This window comes from Drosophila novamexicana, unplaced genomic scaffold, assembly GCF_003285875.2.
Source record: "Drosophila novamexicana strain 15010-1031.04,08,12 unplaced genomic scaffold, DnovRS2.1 tig00001395-arrow-arrow-pilon, whole genome shotgun sequence".
Lineage (NCBI taxonomy): Eukaryota > Metazoa > Arthropoda > Insecta > Diptera > Drosophilidae > Drosophila > Drosophila novamexicana.
The window spans coordinates 558212-582704 of record NW_020824854.1 but is presented as its reverse complement, the minus strand read 5'-3'; the positions used below and the strand labels follow the sequence as shown (position 1 = coordinate 582704).

At 45.2% G+C, this 24493-nt stretch overlaps 8 protein-coding genes across 8 annotated transcripts; 4 read left to right on the top strand and 4 right to left on the bottom strand.

Moving 5' to 3' along the window:
* Positions 1-8: 8 nt before the first annotated feature.
* On the top strand, positions 9-1784 carry LOC115767420. Its single transcript, XM_030711695.1, has one exon. It carries the CDS (start codon positions 9-11, stop codon positions 1782-1784), a length of 1776 nt encoding a protein of 591 aa, XP_030567555.1.
* A 2352-nt stretch (positions 1785-4136) lies between these two features.
* On the bottom strand, positions 4137-5511 carry LOC115767480 (thioredoxin-related transmembrane protein 2 homolog). Its single transcript, XM_030711784.1, has one exon. It carries the CDS (start codon positions 5215-5217, stop codon positions 4396-4398), a length of 822 nt encoding a protein of 273 aa, XP_030567644.1. The 5' UTR covers positions 5218-5511; the 3' UTR covers positions 4137-4395.
* Positions 5512-7571: 2060 nt separating this feature from the next.
* Positions 7572-8634, top strand: LOC115767436. Its single transcript, XM_030711729.1, has 4 exons — positions 7572-7959; positions 8056-8184; positions 8256-8397; positions 8469-8634. The coding sequence occupies exons 1-3, from the start codon at positions 7830-7832 to the stop codon at positions 8372-8374; spliced, it is 378 nt and encodes a 125-aa protein (XP_030567589.1). The 5' UTR covers positions 7572-7829; the 3' UTR covers positions 8375-8397; positions 8469-8634.
* An 82-nt stretch (positions 8635-8716) lies between these two features.
* Positions 8717-11677, bottom strand: LOC115767418 (parkin coregulated gene protein homolog). Its single transcript, XM_030711694.1, has 5 exons — positions 11416-11677; positions 11159-11331; positions 9723-9894; positions 9435-9584; positions 8717-9010 (listed from the first exon to the last, which is right to left on the bottom strand). Exons 1-5 carry the CDS (start codon positions 11675-11677, stop codon positions 8850-8852), a joined length of 918 nt encoding a protein of 305 aa, XP_030567554.1. The 3' UTR covers positions 8717-8849.
* Positions 11678-12513: 836 nt separating this feature from the next.
* LOC115767427 (serine/threonine-protein kinase hippo) lies at positions 12514-16015 on the top strand. The gene is made up of 2 exons (XM_030711705.1): positions 12514-13992; positions 14666-16015. The coding sequence occupies exons 1-2, from the start codon at positions 12717-12719 to the stop codon at positions 15430-15432; spliced, it is 2043 nt and encodes a 680-aa protein (XP_030567565.1). The 5' UTR covers positions 12514-12716; the 3' UTR covers positions 15433-16015.
* A 15-nt stretch (positions 16016-16030) lies between these two features.
* On the bottom strand, positions 16031-18112 carry LOC115767428 (rab proteins geranylgeranyltransferase component A). Its single transcript, XM_030711706.1, has 4 exons — positions 18096-18112; positions 17877-17961; positions 16729-17811; positions 16031-16665 (listed from the first exon to the last, which is right to left on the bottom strand). The coding sequence occupies exons 2-4, from the start codon at positions 17923-17925 to the stop codon at positions 16262-16264; spliced, it is 1536 nt and encodes a 511-aa protein (XP_030567566.1). The 5' UTR covers positions 17926-17961; positions 18096-18112; the 3' UTR covers positions 16031-16261.
* Positions 18113-18422: 310 nt separating this feature from the next.
* Positions 18423-23131, top strand: LOC115767455 (WD repeat-containing protein 19). The gene is made up of 9 exons (XM_030711756.1): positions 18423-18671; positions 18726-19448; positions 19510-20122; positions 20179-20758; positions 20848-21130; positions 21187-21367; positions 21431-22514; positions 22574-22943; positions 23011-23131. Exons 1-9 carry the CDS (start codon positions 18493-18495, stop codon positions 23114-23116), a joined length of 4119 nt encoding a protein of 1372 aa, XP_030567616.1. The 5' UTR covers positions 18423-18492; the 3' UTR covers positions 23117-23131.
* A 48-nt stretch (positions 23132-23179) lies between these two features.
* LOC115767456 (ATP synthase subunit s, mitochondrial) lies at positions 23180-24486 on the bottom strand. Its single transcript, XM_030711757.1, has 3 exons — positions 23614-24486; positions 23424-23546; positions 23180-23366 (listed from the first exon to the last, which is right to left on the bottom strand). Exons 1-2 carry the CDS (start codon positions 24285-24287, stop codon positions 23537-23539), a joined length of 684 nt encoding a protein of 227 aa, XP_030567617.1. The 5' UTR covers positions 24288-24486; the 3' UTR covers positions 23180-23366; positions 23424-23536.
* Between the last annotated feature and the right edge of the window lie 7 nt (positions 24487-24493).

Here is a 24493-nt window from a genome sequence, read left to right as displayed (position 1 = left end):
ACTCTGCCATGGGACTAGCGAGGCTGCTGCTGCCGCTGCTCGCCGCTTGGCCCCAGCAGCAGCCGTGGGAGCCGCACAACTTCAGCTTTGTACAAAGCATTTTGGAGAGAGCCGCTGGGCAACAGCGTTGGACGAACACGCCCATCTTCCTGAGTCGCCATGTGCAGCAGGGGCGGGTGAATCATCTGATCAATTGGCTGCACAACAACCTGAGCTGCGCCAGCTATGTGTTCGACGGCACCCAGGAGCAGCCGGATACATATAATCCGCTGCGGAATCACATCAAGAACGATGCATTGAGCCTGCTCTTCTGCCACAGTAGCGAGGAGCTCATCTGGGGCCATCTGGACGAGCGCCTGCGAAAGCTGCGTCAGACTCGGCTCGTAGTGTGCCTGGCGGCACAGCGCGGCGAACCGGCGTTGCGCGACATATTCACCAAGCTGTGGAGTCTGCAGTTTATGCATGCCCTGGTGCTGCACCGGCAGCACGTCTATGCCTACACTCCGTATCCGAGGCTGAGCTATTACCGACTGAGGTCGGAGGTCGCTTCACTCTTTCCAGCTCTACCGCATGATTTGCGCAACTATGTGGTATCCACGCCGGCGGAGAATGATTTGCCGCGCGTGTTTCTGATGCGGGATCCGCGCACGGGCGCACAGCTGATACGCGGCTTTGGCTATCGCATCCTGGCCGAGTTCCTGCACCGACACAATGCCCGGCTGCATGTGAGCAATGCTGGTCAGGCTTTGCCCCTGGGCAGCAGCGTCAACATGAGCCGCATCACGCGGCTAATTGGCGAACAACAACTGGAGATCTCCATGCATCCCTATGTGGGCATCGATCGCAAGCTAGGCATACTCAGCTACCCGCTGCACATAGCCCAGAATTGCCTCATCGTGCCCGTGCGCAACGAGATACCACGCTTTATGTATCTGCTGCGTCCATTTCACTGGAGCAGCTGGCTGCTGTTACTCTTCGCCGTGCTGTACATCACCCTGGCGCTATATTGGCTCAGTCCGGCGGTGAGTGGACGTCGTGGCCCGAGGGCCATGCACAGCCTGCTGGAGGCCATCTGCCAGCTGTTGTTCCTGAGCACGCCGGGCCGCATTTATGCGCCCTCCGTTCGTTACTTTCTGGTGGCACTGCAGCTGTCCGTCCTGGGCTTCTTTGTGACCAACTGGTATGGCAATCAGCTGAGCAGCTTTCTGACGGCCACCCTGGTGGGCGAGCAGGTCGACACCTTTGAGCAGCTAATCGCACAGCAGCAGCGCATTTTGACCAAACATCACGAGGTGCCCATGCTGCTGCAGCAGGTGCCGCCGCATCTCGTCGAGCAGGTGGCACGTCTGGTTGTTAGCGCCGAGGCCGGCGAACAGGTGCGCGCTCTGCTCAGCTTTAATACCAGCTACTCGTATCCCTTCACCGTCGAGCGCTGGGAGTTCTTTGCCCTCCAGCAGCAGTACGCCATGAAGCCCATCTATCGCTTTTCCTCGGTCTGCCTGGGTGCGCCGGTTATTGGCTATCCCATGCGCAAGGATTCGCATCTGGAATCGCCGCTGAAGCACTTCATAATGCGCATACAGAGCATCGGGCTCTTTCAGCATTGGGTCGTCTCCGACTTCAATGATGCCCTGAAGGCGGGCTATGTGCATCTCATAGACAATTCGTTCGGCTTTAAGGCCCTCGATCTGGACACCCTGCGCCTCGGCTGGTACGTCCTGCTCTGCGGCTGGCTGCTGGCCGCTGTGGTTTTCGCTTGCGAGCACCGCACCGCCTGCCATTGACTTCCAGCTTAATTCAATTGTACGCAATTGACAGAAATACACAAACAGGCGTCGCTTCAGCTCCAAGTCCAAGGATATTAAGACGCCGCCGTGTGGCAAGTGGGTGGCCGGAGGCAGGACGCTGGAGGCAGGAGGCAGGAGGCAGGGGCAGGGGCAGGAGGCAGGCGGCAACAGCTGCCGTTGACATAAAAATGCAATAAAAAATGTCACGAAAGCTGGGGGAATCTTGAGTAATAGCACATGCTCTCCTTTTTTAGGCTGGCGAATTTCAAATGCACTTTAAACGAAATAAATAGCTAACACTACTCTAATTGGCTTTTAATTACAGTTATTAACAACTAGCTCATTACCAATTAGTAAACACGTGATAATTTAATGATTAATTAAATTTTAATTATATTTAATTGGTAATCTTAAAGGGTTGACTAGCATATTTGACTTATGGTTCGAAACACCGAGAAGACGAATAATTGAAAAAAATAATATCGTAATTAAAATTTTTATCGTATAATAACCTTATTCTAAGAAAACTTGCAAACTGGAATCCGGAACGGTTCCGATTTGAACCCCCAATCCAAATTTCTCCTGCTAAACCTATCATTACAATAATTTTCACTTCATGCGCTTTTTTGGGTAAGCCTGGCAATATACATCCACAAATCCAGGTTTTATTTCCCCGCTTACTTTGTCATATAATAAAACAGTCTAATTATTTTTTTACAATTGCCTGCTCTAATGAAAATTTCGAAACCCACAGATATTTTTAAATAGAAGTTGAAGGCTACATTCGAACCTTGCCCAAAATTGGCATCTAACAATTATGGTTAGATATATCCAATGATTGGGGCTTAAAATATGTTAAGCAATTGTTTTTACTTTAAGATTCGTATAATAATATAATGATTTCCAGTTAGCACCGGTTCGGTCTTAAGAATCGTAAAACGTGCCTGCACAAGCCAGCGCATATGCTTCTAGTTTTTCTTTTTTCAAAAGAGAGAGAAAAATCGCTCAAAATCAATTCAATGTGACCAGCGCTGCGTGCAGTACAAATGGAATACGAAGGTAGAAATAGCGACAACAATACGTTGTCGTTCTTGTTGCTGTTGTTGTTGCTGTTGTCAAGGAGCTGCTTATTGGATTTGCGCTGTGAGAAGCTGTTGACAACCTTCGGCCGTTGGGGGGCGCTGCTGTCACAAGTGTTGAATTTTTGCTTTGCAATCGAAGGCAGCAGCAACTCGTCAACAATTTTAATTGCATGTCCCGCACAACAGTCCAACAATCCACCTAATTTAAAGCCATGCGCATTTCTTTTTAATAAAATTGCATATTTTATACAAATAAATGGGCTCCCCTTCCATACACAAACACGTGTGACAATCATATTATGCAAGACAATGCAGAATAATGGCCATTTCCATGCCGTTTCATTGAATATAAAATAAGAAATACAAATAATAACCTCAAAAGCGATGCTCAGCCGCTTTCCATCTGTCCCTCTCTCACTTTCTCTTGCCCTTTGTCACTCTGTGTGGGTGTGTGTGTGTGTGTGTGTGTGTGCATTCGCCTATACCTGTGTGCGTGCATTTATATTCGCCTGTTGGTAAATATGCATATTGAATGGATATAAAGGATTTGCGTTTATTTCGTGTTTCGTCTGGCTGTTTGGGCACTGCCGCCCCTCCCCCCTTGCAGTTGACAAACCAACGCACCGGAAACACTATATACCGTTGTTCGCTTTTCATTGTTACATATTTTTGTTTAACACATTGGCTGCAACAGAGCCATTGGAGAGCCTGTCGCTGCATGTTTTATGAACCATGCGGCTGCTAGTTATGCTCTCGGCGCTTCATAAAATACGCAGCACATGAGACCCACAAACATTTGTAGTGATTTTCTGTAAAGCTTGTCCTTACTTAAAGGGCTGAATTTAAAACGAAGTATGAAAAATTATTAAGCCAGCATAAATTTCAAACGTTTAGCCAAGACAAGAACCGGCGCTGCAAGCGCGCCAAGCAAGCAATGTTAGGCAGCGCTCAAACTAGCCGTGTTAAGCAACACTATGAAAATCAAGCAGCAACAACGCTGCAGTTCATTGCCTGGCTATAAAATATCCTACAGCACTGTTAGCCGGTCGTGGGAATAAGCATTATGTTAAAATAACATTTTAATTATAATGTTGATAGTTGAGTATAAAATGTATGTGCCTAAATTATAATAAATATGCTCTATAGTGCCTGTATATAGCCTCGCATAACGGGGTATATATTGACAACGGAAATGTTACTTTAAATTAATTAAGCTCTAACAAGAAACACACAAGACAGACACGTTTAAGTAGTCAGTAAAGTTGAACTGCACTTTAACAGCTTACAAATTTTATTAGTTACAATTTATGACTTGAATTTAGCTACAAATTATTTAATATGCAGTAATAAATTAGGCAATGGCAACGTTTATGTCTTTTGCATAGTTGTTTCTGTACGTGCCTCGAGGTGTACATTTTGTGCAAAATGACAAAATAAATTAAAAACAATTACAAACTACACAATTAACAGATGCTAGCACGTACAAGACATTCACAATGAGATGACATTTGGTTCATTTCAAGCAGCTATTTCGATTTCTTGGACTCCAGTGGCTCCTGTTTAGCCGGCAGCCGTTCCACAGCCTGTTTGTACAGTTGATTCAGTCCAAATGTGGCGCGCACATTGTCGCTGGAGAAGAAGAACTTTTGCAGCTTGCCCTTGGCATCGCCGCAGGGCCGACGATCCACTTCCTTGCCCTGCTGGAACAGTATAACCGTGGGCAGCTGGCGCGAGAAGCTGCTGTCCGAAATGCGAAACTTTTGCGCAACATCCGGAAAGCGTCCAATATCGATTTTGCCAAATTTCAGCAGCTCCGTATCGTATTCCGCCGACAGCTCAGCGAAGATGGGCGCAAAATTAACACAGCTCGGATTCCAAACGGTGTAGAAACAAATCAGCCAACTGATGCGCTTGTCGCGCGCCAGTTCCTCCTCGAAGACCTGGGCATTGCGGAAGTAGGTGATGTGCTCCGGGCCACGATACGAGGGCTCCGGCAGCAGCATGCCGACCAGCACGCATATCAGCAGAAAGCCCAATCCGTAACGAAAGTCTGCGTACGCCCAGAGTATCATATTGGCCACTTTTGTGTAGAGAAACGACGAGGTCAGATAGTTGATCATGGTGACGCTGCCCGTTTTGCGAGACCTTATCATGACCACAATGAGCAGAAAGAACAATATCTCTACCTCGCGGCTGTCCATATCGCAGACGTCCTCCTGGTCGGCCTGCTGGAAAAGGCGCGTGCATATCACCTTTGTTTTCTTCGCCAGCAGATACGATATGGCTAGCAGTATATTAACCCAATAGTAGGGCTTGGCGAGAACGCGCAGCTCCTTTTTCCACGACATGCTGTCGCAGTGCGGCCTCCGTAAGTGTGTTTTTGTATCTGGGTCACCTTTTTAATTAACAACTTCCCGTGTTTTTCGTTTGTTGTTAGCTAATTTTGGCGACGAACAATCGATAGGCAACAACAGCTCGATAACCTCTGCGAGCACTGTAAACACTTAACAGAATTGCGGCGAACTTAACAGATAAGTATGCGGGCTAGTGTTGAAAGTGCGCGCAAAGAGCGGCACACGTTAGATATTTAAATTTAAAAATTAAATTAAATTTGCGCAAAGTGCGTCTGAACTTGACATCTAAATACAAAAAACAGGTTAATATTTTTTGTTTGTTTTTGTTTGATTTGTTTATATATGCATATATATACATGTGTTGTCAAAGGCCATTAATCTGATAGGCTCAGTACTCATTTGACTCTGCTAGCCTTGCCCAATATAAAGTCCACATAATCTATTTATGAGTATGTATTTGTTTATATTGTTTATATATGGAAAAAACACGCTGGTTTATAATCAGCAAAACGAATCATACTACGTGACTTCGGACGCTCGTGGCCAGACAAATCACTCAGTGTCAGTATTTTGGGCACCTCTTTTGCTCTTTTATTTTTATTTTTGTTTAATTTTAGGTAAGAAAATACAAAATTATTGCAAACGTGTGTTTCGACTGCTGCTGATTACAGGCCGGGCGAAATGCATTAATGCCGCCATATATAGTAAACAAATCAAGCGTCACAGATGTCTATGATTTACGACATTTTATAAAATTATCATTATAATGCTCTCAATAAATTGCAAATATAGCATTTACACAGATTTGCCATTGCCTATGAGCCTGGCAACAGCCGATCCAGCATTGAACAATGAAATCAATTACAAATCGATTATGATGTATTAGAGATCGGGTTACAGCATTTTTATAGTCATGCCACAAACCCTTATGCAGCTCAATCAGAAATCAATCATCGATAAGATTGTCACATAATAGCTCTTAAGTGTGTCGTTTTAATTAGGAATTAATTAAAGAATTGCTAATCGCATATTAGTGTAAAATCTTGTGAATCAGTGGGATCAGACAAAGCGATCACAAGATTTTTATAATTTAGTATAGTTTGACGCATCGATCGATCAATCAATCTGTATTTTCGTAAATACAACATATATGCACGTTACAGGCTAGTCGTAAACAACTTTTCAATAAAACAAAGAATAAACATTAGTAAGGTCAGTAATTGCATCAGCAGGTATATATGTGCATATACTCAACGATTTGCAACTTATATAAATATAGAAAACATAACGAAAATATAGCTACAAATTCGGGTATATCTGACTGTGCAATACTCTGCGGCCCTGCAAATTAATAAGAGTTATTTTCCTATTTGTCTGGTCTATAAAGAAGCTCTTCAGTAACTCTCAACCCAACTCAAATTTGGCCATTCTAGCCCTCAAACTGTGCAAGATGTGGACTATCAAGTTTTTAGGGGCCTGGCGTGGGTTTGGACAAAACACTGTAGGCTATTTTTGTCGCTAATCTAGTTTTAAGACGGGCTGACATAAAGATGTATGCGATAGTCCCGCCAAAATCTAATACCTAGACTATTCCCAATTTCATCTAGAGCAAGATGGAAAAAACCAATATACTTCTTTCACTTTACGAGCGAGTATAAAAAAGAGCCACTCGCTAGAATAGACTGTAAGATCGGTATAGCTGGAAACCGGTAAAAACCGGCTTAGTTGTTGACTGGACATGAACCGCAAAGATAGTGCTGCCATATAGATGTGTTCATGGCAAACCAGAACTGGAGTAAGAGTCCCATTAATATACTTTGCCCGCACACCTGACAATTTGATATAGTCTCAATTGGTTTCAATTGGTTTATCTGCCAGATTTGGTGCGATAATTGTTTGTTAGGCCAAACACAATTTGAATGACTGACAAAAAACTTGTTCGACGAATTGCGCAGTTTTCAAACAAATTAGATTAGAAAAGTTTTTAATCAGTTTCAGAACAATGTCGAATCCCATCCCAGCTGCTACACATACGACCCGAACGGGTGCGGGGGCTACACACAGATCAAATGGGTTCAAATCCATCTAGTACTTGCACATATATTCAAAAACTACATCCAGCAAAAAGAAAAATCCAGCACGTTCACGCTGCATACGCTCACACACACACACACAAGCGCATACTCAGACTCACTGAGACACACACACACACACACACACACGTACTCGAAAACAAAATGGCGTCCAAGCTGATCTCTGTCTCTCTCTTATCGTGTTGATAAGTTTCATTGTGTGCGTTGTCTCTATAAATTTCCAACAAAGCCCCGCCACAGACTCAGTTCAGTTTTGAACCTGTTTCGTGTTGTGTCAATATACAACGTGTGTGCTCTCAAAAACCTTTGCAAAAGATCGTGGAAACCATCAAAAGCCGGGCATTTTTAAATGCCGTACAACAAGAATTGTGCAATCGTGACTTTATAAATACTTATTGGCAAATTTGCTTAAATTTTGTGAACTTCTCAATTGCGATTTGAAAGTGTTTCGACCAAATATTTATCAACTGCGTTCGGAAAACAAAAAGAAAACACTTTAACCACCAAATTTGAATGGTGCTGCTGCGCGTTAAAAACTCGAAAATTGCTCAATACGTGAATAACGTCTATTATAGACTGTACGAACTAAGCAACCTGCAGCTGACACAGCTTTTCTTCTTCTTAAATAATCTGAATTTCAACAGTAAGTGCACGAGAAAAATACTTCAATTCGTTTACTGAAAAAAAAAAGTTGTAAATTGTAAATTTGTCTCAATTTTTCCTTTCTATTTTACCACAGTTGTGGACATGGCCTTGCCACAGGGAGCCTTTGCCGCCTGCAAGATACGCGAGCAGTTCCAGGAGCGCGATATGATCATCTCACGTTTGCGAGCCGCCAATATTGCTGATAAGGCTGATAACAATGCGCGTAAGTGTGACCAGCTGCACTCCGAATCAGTTTAACTGACTCACATGCCTTCTTGTGCTTCTCTCTTCTAGAGCGTGAATATTTGCCGGTCAAGTACAATGACAAGCTAATGAATTCGATCTGGGGTCTGTACAATCGTTATTCGCCCCACAATGTCAAGAAGAACGAGTACGCTCCGCCAAAATTCTAAATAAATCTGGCGGCGCAGCAGCTGTAAGTAAAAGCGAAAGCGAAAGCGAAAGCTTCCCTATTGTATTTGATCTTATTATTTTATTTATTTGTAGCCTCTTTGGAGCTGTTGCGCCCCCTTGCTGCCACTATCCCATTACCTATGTACTTGGGGCATTGGCTTTTGTGCTTGTAGCACTCTCATGATCTATATAGAGATATACCTATATATATATATATACCCTCCACATATATACTCAACTATATACAAATTTTAACACACGATAAATTCGAAATAACAAATTTAATCATTCGCATCTATGTAAAATTCAATAAATACTCGTGATATGTTATATATATATATATATATATATATATATATACATATATATGAAGCATAAAATATGTAAGCGCTTTCTTTGAAACTGGCCATAAATATATAAGCCATGGCTAATTGAAGCAGCTGCCAGGTTTTCGCTTGATCCACAGCTACAGCTTCAATTCAAATAGCAGGACTCGTAGGTCGGCACCATGTACTTGATATTGATGAAGGCATCCTCGCCGCCATGCAGCTCCAGGACCTGCAACGTCTCATCAATCAAATCGCCCAGATTCAAATTGTTCTTTTGCGCATAGTCAATTTCATCGCCGCAGTTTACTGAAAGGAAATGTAAAACTAATTATAAAAGCTATTAATATGAAAATGGAATGAAACCTTATATAATATTTATCGAATTTCTGCCTATGCTGATTTTCAATCTATACTCCGATTGTACAAAGTTTCTTTACCAGTAAAATATACCATTTATCTCTGGTTTAATGTACATTTTTCTCAATCGGAAGTATACTATTTTTGCCTATATAAGAGCGTTTGCTGCGACTGATTGGTGTCTGAGCGTCGGACTAACAAGCGAACAGTCGCCGGTTCAAATCAAGCAGCAAACCAGAGAAAAAAGTAAATCAAGTAGGTCGAATTCATAGAATGGTATGCCAGATGGAATTTGAATAGCTTTTTGTAACTGCAGATTCCTTGACCTAGACAATGCCCGAGTGAAATCTTCCATCTCTCTATAGAAACTTACAGTTCTTCACTTTGAACGCATTGAACATGGGCAACAGTTGCCTGTAGAAGGGCACCAGAGCGGGTCCCACCATATCCGAGGCCATGACCAGCTGTTGTATAATTTTCAATGTCGTGCACATCACCTCCACATTTCTGGTGCTCAATGCGTCTGCAAGAAATAAAAAAAAAAAGTTGCAAGTGCAAATTAAAGACACATTTGCGTGCCACAACAAATTCCAATTTGCGGGTTTTTCTAAGTCCATAGTTTCTTTTTTATTATTTGGCCCCATCACGGGCAGGTACTCACTCTTTAAGGGCAGAATTAATTGCGGTACCACGGGATGGATTTTGTCGCCGCCGGCGAGCAGCAGGTCGCTAACACCCTGGCGTGCATAGGTCTTGTAGGGATGCTTTGGCTCTGCCAGGCCGTCAAAGAACAGCGGCAAATAGAGGCTGTAGTCCAGCTTGTCAATGTCCACCTGGCAACGAGAATTATTGAAGCAATGGCATTATTGACAATTGTGGGCGGGTTTTTGACGCTTGTTTCGCCCGGTTTTACAGGTGTAAATTTTGCACGCGATGCTTGTTAAGTTTTTCCTGATTTCTATTAAGATGCTTTTTGTTTATTTTGCTAACCAATTGGAAAAGTTAGCAAAATGCCACAAAAATGTGTCATCTATATGCTGTGCATATGCTATGGCTAGGAAATTCTCGTACTACTGAAAATAATTGAATTTTTATTTTTAGTTTTTACATTTCATTTTTACATTTTCCCATTTTGCCTAAGCTTAGTTTCGAAGACGAAATAAAAAACTTTTAAATTTATCATATAGAAAATCGTATATAATCTATAGCAAGAAGTTTTCCGCTTTACCTCCTTGAGCTAGACCTTTCATCATTCCTTTTAAATGTTGTATATTTCCTTATTCTAATTACTTTTCGTAGTACACAAAGTTCCACAAACATCTCACTTTCTCTCTAACCAAGTGAAGCGCACTTCACGCTCCTTTTACAACTTTCAATCTGACCTTCAGCCTGAGTTCGCATATGACGCAAAATGATATAGTGTCACTCACGTATGGTTCATATGTAAATGAGCTGTCAAAACTGTCTCACGGCTAGATAAACAAACGCACCTACTTGGGCATCATACCATTTATAGAAACAATATCACTCCCACTGCCCCCATGACATTGAATGGAGCCTAGGCCCAGTTACGCCCCAATGTTCCCATAATTTGTTTTTTCCTTTTTGCTAACTGACTGCCTGCCTGACACCTGGACGTCACGGCTTTACGGAATGCCTGAGAATGCGACGGATTCAGTCCGTTTGCTTGCTGCTGTTTTTCCGGAAATAGACAATGGCATATTATTTATACAATGCCAGTGAGAGTTCTTGTTCTTTTTTGTGCCACACTTCAAATAATTGGACACGCAGCTGGTGCTGTTGGTTGAATAAATTCGGGCCAATACCTATTGGCAATTAGTTGGCATTGAAGCTTGTCAGGTAATTTACGGTTCAAAGTACAGCAAAGCACGGTACTTAGTAACAGAAATCATACAGCTACTAATAGTGCTTCAATTAGGTTAATAGTTCGAAAATTCCCGATTCTAGATCGATTTGATTGTCTAGCTTTAGAGACAGAACTCAATACGAGTTTATATAATTTTCTACTATAATTCCCAAGTCGTTTAAGCGAATTTCATTGCGTTGCCAGACCGTAGACCGCAAAGCCTTACTTACCGTCCAGCCAATCTTATCGCCACCGCATAGATATTCCATTTTAATGGGTAAGTCTCCGCGATCGAAATACATGCGAAACAAAGTGCCACGCCCCGGATTCTTAACCGCCGTGCAGGAGTGAAGACTAGCGCCCAGATTATTTGATGAAATGGACTTCTGCTGTTTCTTCAAACCTTAAATAAAAAAACAATGGCAAATAGTAATTATTATGTTATAGTTAAAGTATGTTAATTAAGGATCCACCAGGAAATACGCACATTTGGGATTCGGCGCTCTGCCGCGCGCGCTTGCCGTAACTGGGGGCTCATGAATGGGCCCGTTAATGACGACCGTGTTTTTCTGCTGCGATTGTATGGAAAATGGCGGCACATAACGGGGTCGCGAGCCCTGTATACCGCTAAATGGCCGTAATTGCGGTGGATTTGCGGATTTGGAACGTTGTTTCAGCGATATGGAGTTTGTATGCAAATCGTGCGATGGCCGTGCTCCAAAGGCGGTGGTTATCCGTGCTTGAGACATATTGCGTGGGTGCCGCTGCCAACAGCCGTCGAACTGGAGTCACCTGGCGTAAACAACAGACTGGCGACCAAGATGCAGGAATTTTCTAGCCCCAAAATTCGGCGGGCACACTTCGTGTGTTGGTATCGCTGCCGTTACTATGGCACGCGTTGCTAGGGCAGCCAAGAGCGCAGTGACTGATAAGGCACATTGTTTACGAATTGCATTTAAAGGTATTTATGCATGCTGTTGCCGTTACCATTGCCAGTCAACAGCCGCATTTCACGAAATTCAAATGTTGCATTGCGCCAAATAGCGATGCATCGACTTTGTTTACATATGGCATTGGGACAGTCTGGCAACACCGAGCAGAGCAAACAAATAATACACTTTTTTGCAGCCCCCACAAGTGGTTCGAGTGTACCTAAGCTGTTACTCAACTATATTCAATAGTACACTGCATCTCGTTTTTTACAAGGAAAGTTAAACATTTAGCATGTGATTTCTGGCACAAAATATTTGTTTCAAATGACAACCGTGCACTTGTCATCATTTCCTACACGCGCCAATGTGTGACCAAAGCAAAAAAAATCGATAACCACACATGCATTGACAAAGCGATAAAAATAATTATTTATCTAACATGTATTACGGTCATATGGTAACTAATATATAACAAACAGCAGTGAGTATTAATTAAAGCTGGAATTAACATATTTAAGCAAGGTTACTTAAACTATTAATATCTAACAAAGGAATAAAAGTATTTTGAAAATATTATTTAATACTGGATGCGTATTTTGAGGTCATCTGTGACTGGTCACTTTAAAATACCTGTGACTAGCAATTTTACTGCACCAGCTCTACTGGCGACCGAATAAAGAACAAATGTGCGTGAAAAAATGTCCCTTTAAATTGGCAATTATTGTCGGGCAGGTATTGTGTTAATTAAAAGCCAATATACCGAAAATACGTAGCATTTGTGAATGATCAACTGGTACGCATATGAAAGCACAACGACCCAAACAAGAAGAAGAACGACAACAGAACAGCCAGCAACATGTCTTCCAATACAAATGGCAATGGGGAGTTAAAGAAATTATCCGAGGAATCGCTGCTGCAGCCGCCGGAGAAGGTCTTTGACATCATGTACAAACTGGGCGAGGGTAGCTACGGTTCCGTTTACAAGGCGCTGCACAAGGAGAGCAGCTCCATAGTGGCCATCAAACTGGTGCCGGTTGAGTCCGATCTGCACGAGATTATCAAGGAGATTTCGATTATGCAACAATGTGATTCCCCGTATGTGGTGCGCTATTATGGCTCCTATTTTAAGCAATATGATCTGTGGATCTGCATGGAATACTGCGGTGCCGGCAGCGTTTCGGATATTATGCGTTTGCGCAAGAAGACGTTAACCGAGGATGAAATCGCCACCATATTGTCGGATACGCTCAAGGGCCTCGTCTATTTGCATCTGCGCCGCAAGATCCATCGCGACATCAAGGCGGCCAATATATTGCTCAACACCGAGGGCTATGCTAAGCTGGCGGACTTTGGTGTGGCCGGTCAGCTGACGGATACGATGGCCAAAAGGAACACCGTGATTGGCACACCCTTCTGGATGGCGCCGGAGGTCATTGAGGAGATTGGCTACGATTGTGTCGCAGACATCTGGTCGCTGGGCATCACAGCGCTGGAAATGGCCGAGGGCAAGCCACCATATGGTGATATACATCCCATGCGTGCCATATTCATGATACCCCAAAAGCCGCCACCGTCATTTCGCGAACCCGATCGTTGGAGCACCGAGTTTATTGATTTCGTCAGCAAGTGCCTGGTCAAGGATCCGGATGAGCGTGCCACGGCCACGGAGCTGCTGGAGCACGAGTTCATACGCAATGCCAAGCATCGCAGCATACTGAAGAACATGCTGGAGGAGACGTGCGCCATAAGAGAACAGCAGCGTGCCAATCGTGCGGCCGGCGTTGCCATGAGCCAGGCCAAGAGTCTGGCCACACAGGAGTCGGGTCTGATGCTTCAGGAGGAGGAGACCGAATTCAATTCGGGCACTGTGAAAACTTTCATAGACGATCCCGGCACCCTGGTGCCTGAGAAATTCAATGAATACCAACAGAACTCTGCCTCTGATGCGACCATGATAGCACATCCGGAAGATATGGACGAGGGCACGCTGGGACCCGGCGGCATACGCGGTGGCATGGCCAAAGCAGCTGCCAAGGCGGCAGCAACAACAGCCGGCGCTGCTGGTGGTTCGTCGGGTGCAGATGTGGCCACTGTGGATAGCGGCACTATGGTCGAGCTTGAGTCCAATTTGGGTAAGTAGACGATGTGGGAAAAGATGATTTAATACGCAAGTCGCGAGTGCCTCGCCTGTTAGGCACCTTGCTCCATCGATAATTATCGATTTTGGGAAATCGATATTAATTAGTTCTTAGATGAACTATCGATCATTTAAAATATACCTACCCTGCGTGTCCTAGAAAGCCTTAAATGTGAATTTGGTGCCTTCGGATCGTAAAATATATTTATCGATTTTAAGGGGATAGGGTAGAGATGTTCACAAAGAAATCAAGAATATATGTATGTGTATACTTGTATACCAAGGATTAAGACAACAAAGAAAGGTCGATAGGTTACGGTTCCCACATTTATTAGCCCAGGCTTTTTTCCAAACTTTAGTTGACATAGGTTTTTAAATAAATTATATAGATGGGACCCAAGCTACGTATGCTATGTCTCCTTCAAATTGGAATTCCGAGTTCGGGGCAGTTCGATTCCAAAGTGGTTTCTAGCCGTGTACTTTGCACAATGGTTCAAGCTATAAAAAGCAGACAAACTGATATGCCTGCGTATACTATTCATCAGCTTATCTCAAGCTGTGTGCTTAGTAGGCATTTCAGATGCATCCATATACTGATTGTACAAATCCTATGCCAAGGCACATCAAAACATCATATAGCCTATTGAACGGGTTTCTCTTGTCCGCAGGCACAATGGTCATCAACTCGGATTCGGATGACTCGACCACGGCCAAGCGGAATGACGATCAGAAGCCGCGCTATCGCTATCGACCACAGTTCCTCGATCACTTTGAGCGCAAGAATGCGGGCGATGGACGCGGCGATGAGAAGGCAACAAGCACTCCCACGGAATACTCGCCGGCTGCTGCAGAACAGCAGCTGCAGCAGCAGCAGCAACAACAGCAGCATCAGCAGCAGCAACAACAGGAGCAACAGCATTTGGCCAGCGGTGCGCATGATGCCAACAATTGGGAGCACAACATGGAAATGCAATTTCAGCAAATCTCCGCCATCAATCAGTATGGACTGCAGCAGCATCAGCAGCAACAGCAACAGCAGCAGCAACAGTTGCTCATGGCCTATCCGCTGATGAACGAGCAGCTGATTGCGCTCAACAATCAGCAGAATTTACTGCGCAGCAATGCAGCGCAGCAGCAGCAGCAGCAGCAGGGAGGAGCTGCAGCAGCGGCAGCTGCAGCACAGCCGCCACCCGCATATCAGCATCAGCATTTGCACACACAATCCCATGCTTATGTGGAGGGTGAATTTGAGTTCTTGAAGTTTCTTACCTTTGACGATCTGAATCAGAGGCTCAGCAATATTGATCACGAAATGGAGCTGGAGATTGAGCAGCTCAATAAGAAATACAATGCCAAACGGCAGCCCATTGTGGATGCAATGAATGCGAAGCGCAAACGCCAACAGAATATCAACAATAATCTGATTAAAATATAAGAAAATAAAGTTAAACAAAAAAGATAACGCAAACTCAACCGAGCAGCAGCTGATATTGTAAGTGAAACGAGAACGTAAAAGCTTTATTGTAAAATGCACTGAAAATGCGGCAAAGCAGATAAATATATATTTATATATAGGAACTACTGATTATATAAAGGAAGGAATCACGAAAACATATTCTAAAATGCACGTATATCGTTTCCTATTCAATTAGTGGCATATAATTTAAATGTTTCTTCAGTTCTGCTATCTCAACTGCCCCAAAAAAAAAAAAAAAACACTCCCCTCTCAAAAGCCTGCTCCTGTAAACATAAGACTTAATTGGTGCGTTCTACCTTTGTTAACTAAACTTATTAATATAATTTAAACACCCTTTTAACAAATTTTGTTTTAAAATTTTCTTTTAATTTAAATCAACACAATTTTAGTGCATCACAAAGAATAAGCAACTTTCAAGCAATAAACATAAAAAGAAAATACAGTTTTTATAACGCATTGGAATGCATATTTTTCGAAGAGATATATATTGACACATACACACACACACTCACATACATATATAAACGTATATATATATATATAGTAACTCTAGCGTTTATATAAATAATTTACACAATAAATATATATATAAAGAATTATATGCAAAGAATTATTTGATTATCAACTGTGCTAAGCAAAAATTTAGTTCTTTGAAATTCAATTGTCCACAAAAAAAATACATGGTACATATAACTGATAAATTTAGCATGTATATAGAACTTTCCTGTTCCAGTTTTTTGTTTAAATCAATAAAGTGATGACAAAGTTTAAGAACCTTTCTGCCTGGCTATTCGGCTATGTCCATTTGCTGTGCCGCCTGCTGTAAATCATGCAGCTGTGCCCGCAAATCTTCGGGCAAACTGTGTTCGTTCAGTGCACTGGGATCCTCGCCATCGACAACAATCTCCTCGGGATCGGGCGCACGCGGCAGAAACTCATCGTTCTCATAGAGCTGACTGAATATATGCCGTGCATCGGCTATGGCTGCATCATAGTCCAGCTCGTAGGTGGGCGCGGCAGTGCAATAAACGGGCGTGGCAGCGCTTGCATTTAGATTCGTGGGCGCCGCGATGGTAAAGTAGGCGCTGTAGAGGATCTGGGGAGCATTTGTCTCAAACAGCTGCGCCGTAAAGTCAGCCAAATCGGCAGCAGGATCTTCGCTAAAAGCGGGCGTCGTTAAATGGAGTATGTCTAGAAACAAATTTGGGAATCATAAGATTTAAAAAGTTAAGAGTACAGATGGGCTTTACGTACACAAACCAGCCGGACAGGCGCCCGAGTAGTGCGACAATTGTATTAGGCACGCCTCCCGTCGTCCATCGTCCGCCAACAGGCGCAACAAATTGACACCACCGCCGCCCTTATTGAGCTCCTCGTTACCTAACGGACTGGCGGCAATGAACAACCCTCTGGAGATATGCGGCTGCAGCGGGCCATAGTGTGGGGCCAATGTCGCAGGCAGTTGACCGGGCGCACAGACAATATGCTTGGCGCGCAGCGTTTTGCCCGCGCTGCTCAACAGCAGCTCCTTGGCGTCCGGCGTCCAACTGATGTCGTCTACGCTGCGCTTCAGACAATAAATGCCGCCAAAGACGGCGCACAGGCGGCAAAAGCATTGCGGCAATTCACCGCAGCCGTACATGGGAAACAGAAAGGGCGTATTGCCATAGCGGCCCAGGCTGGCCAAAAAGCGCTGGGTGCGCTGCATGCCCGTCTCAAAGCTGCTGCTGGCATCGCACATGGCTATAGCTTGCATCACGCATGTGGCTATCTTGTCCGTAACCCGTTGCGCCTTCAGATACTCCAGAAACGTGCGCCCGCGATAGGCGAGCGCATCCTCATTGCACTTATCCTCGCCGTAATCATTGCAGGCCGTCAGAAACTTCATAAGCAGACGCTTCTCCACGATGGTCAGCGTTTTGGTGTTGAAGACATCGCTGCGGGAGCAGGGTACCGAGACGAGTTCGTTATTGTACAGCATGCACACATGGTCCAGGGCACGGAACTCCGCATAGCGGCAAATGTTGGACTTGATTAGCAACTGCACCAGCGCGCCGGCAGAGTAGGCAACACGAGGACTCAGATCCAGACTGAAGCGTCGCGACTTTTCCAGCAATGTTTCGCGCGTCCAACTGGGTGCCTCTTCCTCCTCCTCCGCTGGCGTGTGCCAGGTGTAGCTGCCGTTGCGCAGGCTGCAGCTGGGCTGGTCCAACAGCTTGTTAAATGCCTCCAGGCTAAATGAGCTCCAAACGTCGCCATAGTAATCATTGGAGTCGATGTGCAACACCGTTTTGCCAATCCGACTGGCAGCAGCGGCTATGCAGGATTCAGCGAAGCCTGACAAAGATTCGTGAGTCATCAGACAGGTGAAAACGAAAACAAAAACAAATAACGCCCAGTACCTGTGCCTATGACTATCAGATCGAATTCCTCAGGCAGATCATCCGACATGGTAAATGCTTTAAAGTTTGTTTATTTTTCCGTAAACTTAGTGTTTTTAATTAATTAAATTTATTAAAATTAAAGAGAACTTTATACTTAATGTTATTGCAGCTGTTATCTACTTTATGACTAGTATGCTGCACACAAAATTCAGTATATTTGGTATTTGGTAAAACTACCTGTGCACTGCTTGCCAAAGCGGTAGCATTGATTAAAAACTACTTGTTGCTGCCATAGCAAAATGTCAAAAGAGTGTTAGCAAAAAGTTGTACGTATTATTTATTTGCTTATATGTTGTAATCAATTAACTGTACTTAATTTATTAAATTAATTGTATTAAAGACAGAACTTTACAGCTGTTAGCGGCCTTATGTAGCACGTTTTGTTATTTCTGCTTTATTTCAGCTACGGTCACACTGTTTGCCAGAGCGAGTAGTATCGCTTTGAAAAACTACTTGTTGCTGCCATAGCAACGGCTAAAAAGCGTAAACAAAAGGCGAAAAAAATTTCAGGTTCTGCAAAATGCAGCACAAGTGCAATAATATTATAAAAAAAACATGAATTTGTAGTAGTTTAATGCTAAAAATGTCGTTTGAGAAGATATTGTACAAATACGATGAGCCGCACGGCATCGGCGACGTGTACTTCATTTGGCAGAAGAGCGCGGGAGCTTTGCTGGCGACAACGGGCACCGACGGCTCCGTGGCGTTGTACAATCGCCAGGGCCAACTTGTGCAGCGCATCATATTGGCCGGGTAATCACGGAGTACTGCCTTTAGGCCCATTTAAATAACCAATGCATATTTCAGTTTGTGCTCTGGTTTTGCCTGGGATTGCGAGGGTGACCTGTTAGGCATCATCACCAGCACATCGCCGAATATAACGCTCTGGGATTATGCAACACAGCAGAAACTGACGGTAGAATCGGGACTACGTGATCCGCTCACATGCATACTGTGGTCCAAGCAGCAGCAACTGCTCGCTGTGGGCACAGGTCGCGGTAATTTGGCCATCTACAATCATCGCAGCGGCAAGCGTACCCCGGTGCTGGGCAAGCACAACAAGCGGATTACATGCGGCGCCTGGTCGGCACAAAATCTGCTTGCTCTGGGCTCCGATGACAAGAGTTTCTCGCTGAGCAGCGAGGATGGCGACACGGTGCGCATTGTCCAGCTGCGTGATGCGCCCACGGACATGTATTTTGCGGAAATGGCGAATGATGAACGCATCGCGGGTGACAATGCCCTAAGCATGATTATTGGCAAGCGTACGCTGTTCTTGTACTATCTGCCGGAGCCGGAGAATCCTACAGAGCTGGGCTTTCAGAGCCGGTATGGTTCGCTATTGCAGCACAAATGGTTCGGCGATGGCTATATACTGTTGGGCTTTTCGAATGGTCATGTGGTGGCCATTTCTACGCATCCCAAAGACGTGGGCCAAGAGCTGTGGCAGGTAAGAAATCACAAGGAAACTCTAACCGGTTTGGCCTACTGCCCATCGCTGGACATTGTCGCCTCCTGCGGGGATGACAGGTTAGTACACCCCCACAGCTATGTACCGTGTTTTCTATTGACACCTCTCTCCAACATGCAGCATTAAAATCCACTCGATAACCAATCTGCAGGAAACGGAACGCATCATCACAGTGCCGGATCGCGCGAGTGTGCAAATGATTGACTGGTCGCCGGACGGGCAACTGCTGGCGGTCACCACCAGCGGCGGCACCGTTTACACTTATGTGACCAAGCTGCCGCACTTGTTTGCCGTCTCCGCGCCACGCCTCGTCATGCTGAGCAGCCTGGCCGAGGTTTCTATATATGTTTATGCGCCCGACAAATCCAAATCATTGCCATTTCGCCTGCCACTGGAAACGGAGCCGACGTTTTTAGCCATTGGTCCCTATAATTTTGCTGCTGGTCTGGACAAGCACGTCTGGTTCTATGATCTGGGCAAGAGCCTGGGTGATGAGCCGCGTCCGCTCAGTGAGCGCGATTTGCCGCATGACATTGCAGCCATGAAACTGAATGCGGATTACTGCGCCGCACTGTGCCCGCCCCAGCTAATACTTCAGGCCATAGCCGCAGACAATCCTAACTGCAAGGACAAGCTGCAGGCGTGCTTTCCCAGCGCGCTGCCAACCATGCCCAGCGATGCAGTCATCACGTGCTTTGCCCTTAGCCAGGAACTGCTCATCTTTGCCACGGATGTGCATATGTTGAAAACATTGTTTGGCTGTGGTATTTATTTTTATTTCTCTTGCAGATTGGCCACCTGGTCTTCTACTCGCTGGAAAAGTGGGACACCTGCACCATCTACCGCCACAGCAATGGCATACGTCAGCTTTTCACAGACGTCGAGGGCACCAAAACAATTTTCATAGATGAACATGGACAGGGCTTTGTCTATCTGCCCGCCTTAGATCAGGAGGCGCTGTTGATTGCGGATCTGCCCAAGCAATGCGTGGGCTGTCTGTGGGACTTAACGCAGTCAAACATCTTTATAAGCTATGATTCACGTATGGCTTATACTCATGTCTTTGCGCGTCACTCGGTGCGTGGCAGACACACACAGAAGCTGGGTGAAACGAAGCTTAATCCGGGCCAGATGCCGCTGTTGGTGTGCGCTGGCGAAATGGCGTTGCACATCGATGGTGGTCAGTATGCGACACAATCCCTGAGCACACATGTTATCAATCCCAGCAACAGTCAGTCGGATAATCTGCTGCTGCTGCTGCGGCTCAAGAAATACGACGAGGCCTACAAGCTGTGCGAGCAGATGCAATTGGACAGTGCCTGGCGACAGTTTGGCGAGCATGCAATAGCGGATCTGGAGCCGGAAATCGGTATGCAACAGATACTAGAATACAGCTCGTTCCTTTATCTGCGCGCTTGCTTAAGATTCAATTTATTGATACCTCGCGCCCTTAAACAGCTCTCCGCGCCTATCGCCAACTGGGTGATGCTGCGCTGGTCAAGGCGCTGGACGAGCTGCGTTACATAGAGGATCTGCACATGCTGAGCGGCTGCTGTTGCATGCTGCTGGCTCAGTACGATCAGGCCAAGGAGTATTTGCTGAAGGGCGTTTACACACGCGCTGCACTGGATCTCAGCCGTGATCTGCTGCAGTGGGATCAGGCGCTGCTGTTGGCGCACAAATATGAGCCGCTCGAGGTGCCCTTCATAGCGCGAGAGTACGCACAGCAGCTGGAGTTCACGTGAGTGCCACCAATTAGATTCGAGATTTAATTAAAACTAATTTTGTTTCGTCTAGTGGCAACTATGCGGATGCTTTGTATCACTATGAGAAGGGCTACAAGGAGGACTTGATAAACAATGAGGATACGGAACCGCCAACGCTGCTGCACAGCACGCCCGAATACGAGGAGCATGTGCGTCTGTGTAAAATGGGGATTGCGCGCACCTCCATACGCGCAGGCGATTTCCGACGTGGTGTAAGAGCTGTTGTGTCTTCGTTAGCCCCATTCCCAATATTTACTTTTTTTTACTATTTGCAGATTCAATACGCTGTGGAGCTGCAGGACAAGCAGTTGCTCTTCGACTGCGCCGAGCTGCTGGCCACTGTGGGTCATATTACCGAGGCGGCGGGTCTGTACGAACGCGGCGGCTACTATGATGAGGCCTGCGGGCATTATATAGCTCTTAAGATGTGGCACAAGGCCAACAACATTTTGGGCCACGTGAAGAGCAGCAAACTGCATGCGGCCTATGCCAAGGCAAAGGAATCGGATGGTCATTTCGAGGAGGCCATACGCAGCTATCGCATAGCCGGCGATTTAGATGCCTGCGTCAGAATCTATCTGGATCATCTGTGCGATCCACATGCCGCCTCCGAAATTGTGCTGGAATCACGCTCCATGGATGCGGCCAAACTGCTGGCCAAGTTCTATCAGAAAATTAATGATATTGAGCAAGCGCTGCAGTTTCTTGTCATCTGCGGCTGTGTGGAGGAGGCTTTCGCCTTGGCCCAACGTCACAATAAGCTGCGACGTCATGGCGAACTCCTGGAACGCTACGAGAATGCCAAATCGGCAGACTATCTGGCGCTGGCGCATTACTTTGAGAGCGAGAAGTATACGCTGCTGGCGGGCAAATATTACTTTTTGGCCAGGGAGTTTACCAAGGCGTTGCGCTTTTTGCTGAAAGCCTCCGCCTTCAGTAATGAGGAGTCGCAGGCGCTTTCGCTGGCCATTGACTGTGTGGCCACCTCCAACAATGAGCAGCTGGCCACGCAGTTAATTGAGTTTCTGCTGGGCGAATCGGATGGCGTGCCGAAGGATCCGCGTTATTTATTCCGCTTGTATATGGCGCGCAAGCATTACAAGGACGCGGCCAAGACAGCTGTCATTATAGCCAATCAGGAGCAACTGGCCGGCAACTACAAGTCTGCACGAGATTTGCTTTACTCCATGTACCAGGAGCTGCGACGCAATAATCTGTCGGTCACTGCCGAAATGCGCCACAACCTGATACTGCTGCATCGCTATACGCTGGTGCGCATCCACGTCAAGCTGGGCAATCATCTGCTAGCCGCCAAACTTCTGGTGCAGGTGGCCGCTTGCATATCACAGTTTCCGGAGCGTGAGTAATCAACACATTATAACCATAAAAAAGTTGCTAACTCTTCAATTCCCACCCAGACATTGTGCCCATACTCACATCTACAGTGATTGAATGCCATCGCGCAGGCCTCAAGAAGTCCGCCTTTATGTATGCCTCCACGCTGATGCGTCCGGACTATCGCAATCAACTGGACACTCGTTACATCAAGAAGATCGAATCGATTGTGCGCAAAGCGCCCAAGGGCGTAAAGCAGCTGCGCGATGAAATCGACGACGAGACTATGGAATGTCCCATATGCGATGCCAATTTGGCCAACATGGAGGTCACCTGCTACAGCTGCAAGACCACGCTGCCCATCTGCATAGCAACGGGCCAGCACGTAATCAAGCAACAAATGACATCGTGTCCGCAGTGCGATTTTCTTTGCTTTCGCGCCGAAATGGAGAAGTGGGTGCACATTTTATCTTTTACGTTTTTATAATATACAAATATGATTTACACACTATGATTACAGCATACTCTCGGAGAATGGCGACTGTCCCATGTGTGGAGAGCGCGTGGCGCCTGAGCAGCTGCTCGATGTGGAGGATATACGCCCCTATATCTTGGCCGCCTCCTAGACTCAATACTTTAGTACTTAAGCAAACTAATAGACTGCACTGAACAACACCAAAAAGTATTTATAAGTTATTTAGAGCATTTTATACATGATGCCTGACACCAATTACACTGATACAGAAAACATAAGCGATTCTTATTGCAATTCGTAAGTTTACAATGTTTTGCCAAAGCGACTTGGCTGAGGGATCGGAGCATCACAGTTTCTTTCCAAATATCCACAAGGCTAACCTTTCCAGAATCTTCAGTTTACTAGAAGAGATGATGAGAATACAGTTTAAGATACATGAAATATCCAATAGTACTCACTCTTTTTCTGGCACAGATCCTATTGAAAAGTCCAACGTAGAAAAACCTTCCTTATAGTCACAGCCACTCCCAAGGACATTAACTTAAAGCCCTCGAAATGCTGTTCCAAAATTTCATTTATTTCTAGAAAAACCATGAAATGAATTTAACAAAAACAGTAACAATTTGCATATTGCTGATAAAGTATTACTTTTTCAACTGCACGGCGAATTTGGTGGCTTGAATATCACATTCGGGCAGACTTGATTTGAGGCTGCGCGCCACTTCTTCCATATTCTTGACGTAGATCATATCAAAGATGAGCAACTGCTTCAGATTGTGCAGCTCGCTGATGATGGCCAAGCCCGAGTCGCTGATGTTATAACAGCCGGACACCTGCAGACGTGTCAGCGACTTGCTAATATGGGACAGCCCGTTCAGACCCTCATTCTCCAGGTGCTTACAATTGTGAAAGATGACCGTGTCTATGTGGTCGCAGCCTTTCAAATGTTCGAGCCCAATTTTCATGACCGAAGCATTTGAGGCATCTACAACTTTAATGCGAAACGCAGTGTTCTCCGACGGCAGCTGATTGTAGTCCTTCCATAGTTTGGTTGGACTCTCTGTAAAGCGTACGCCGCCACCGTTTTTTACCACCCACTCGGCGCAGAGCCGATTCGGACCCACTTTTGCCAAACGATCTGCGTCCACCTGGTTGAAGGCCACAGCCACATAGCCCCAAATACTGCGCGTTGGTGTTGCAAATGTTCGGGAGTCTGCATGATGGGGTTTGGCGGCGATACGCAAATAATTTTGCTGAACGCCAGCGCCTTGCAATATTAAACGTTTAGATAATGATTTAATAACTGTGTGTAACAACGACATTGCTAAAAACAAAACAGCTGTTTTGATTCAGCTCGCAGCTATGTGCGTTATACAGCACTGTTGTCGCAACGAACGAGTGGGCAACAAATTAATGTTGGCATTAATTTAAAACGCCTTTAACGGTTGTTATTCCCATCGAAACTTTATCCATTTTTAAATTTGGTTGAAAAACAATTTTTTTACAAATAAATTTGATTAATATTTTA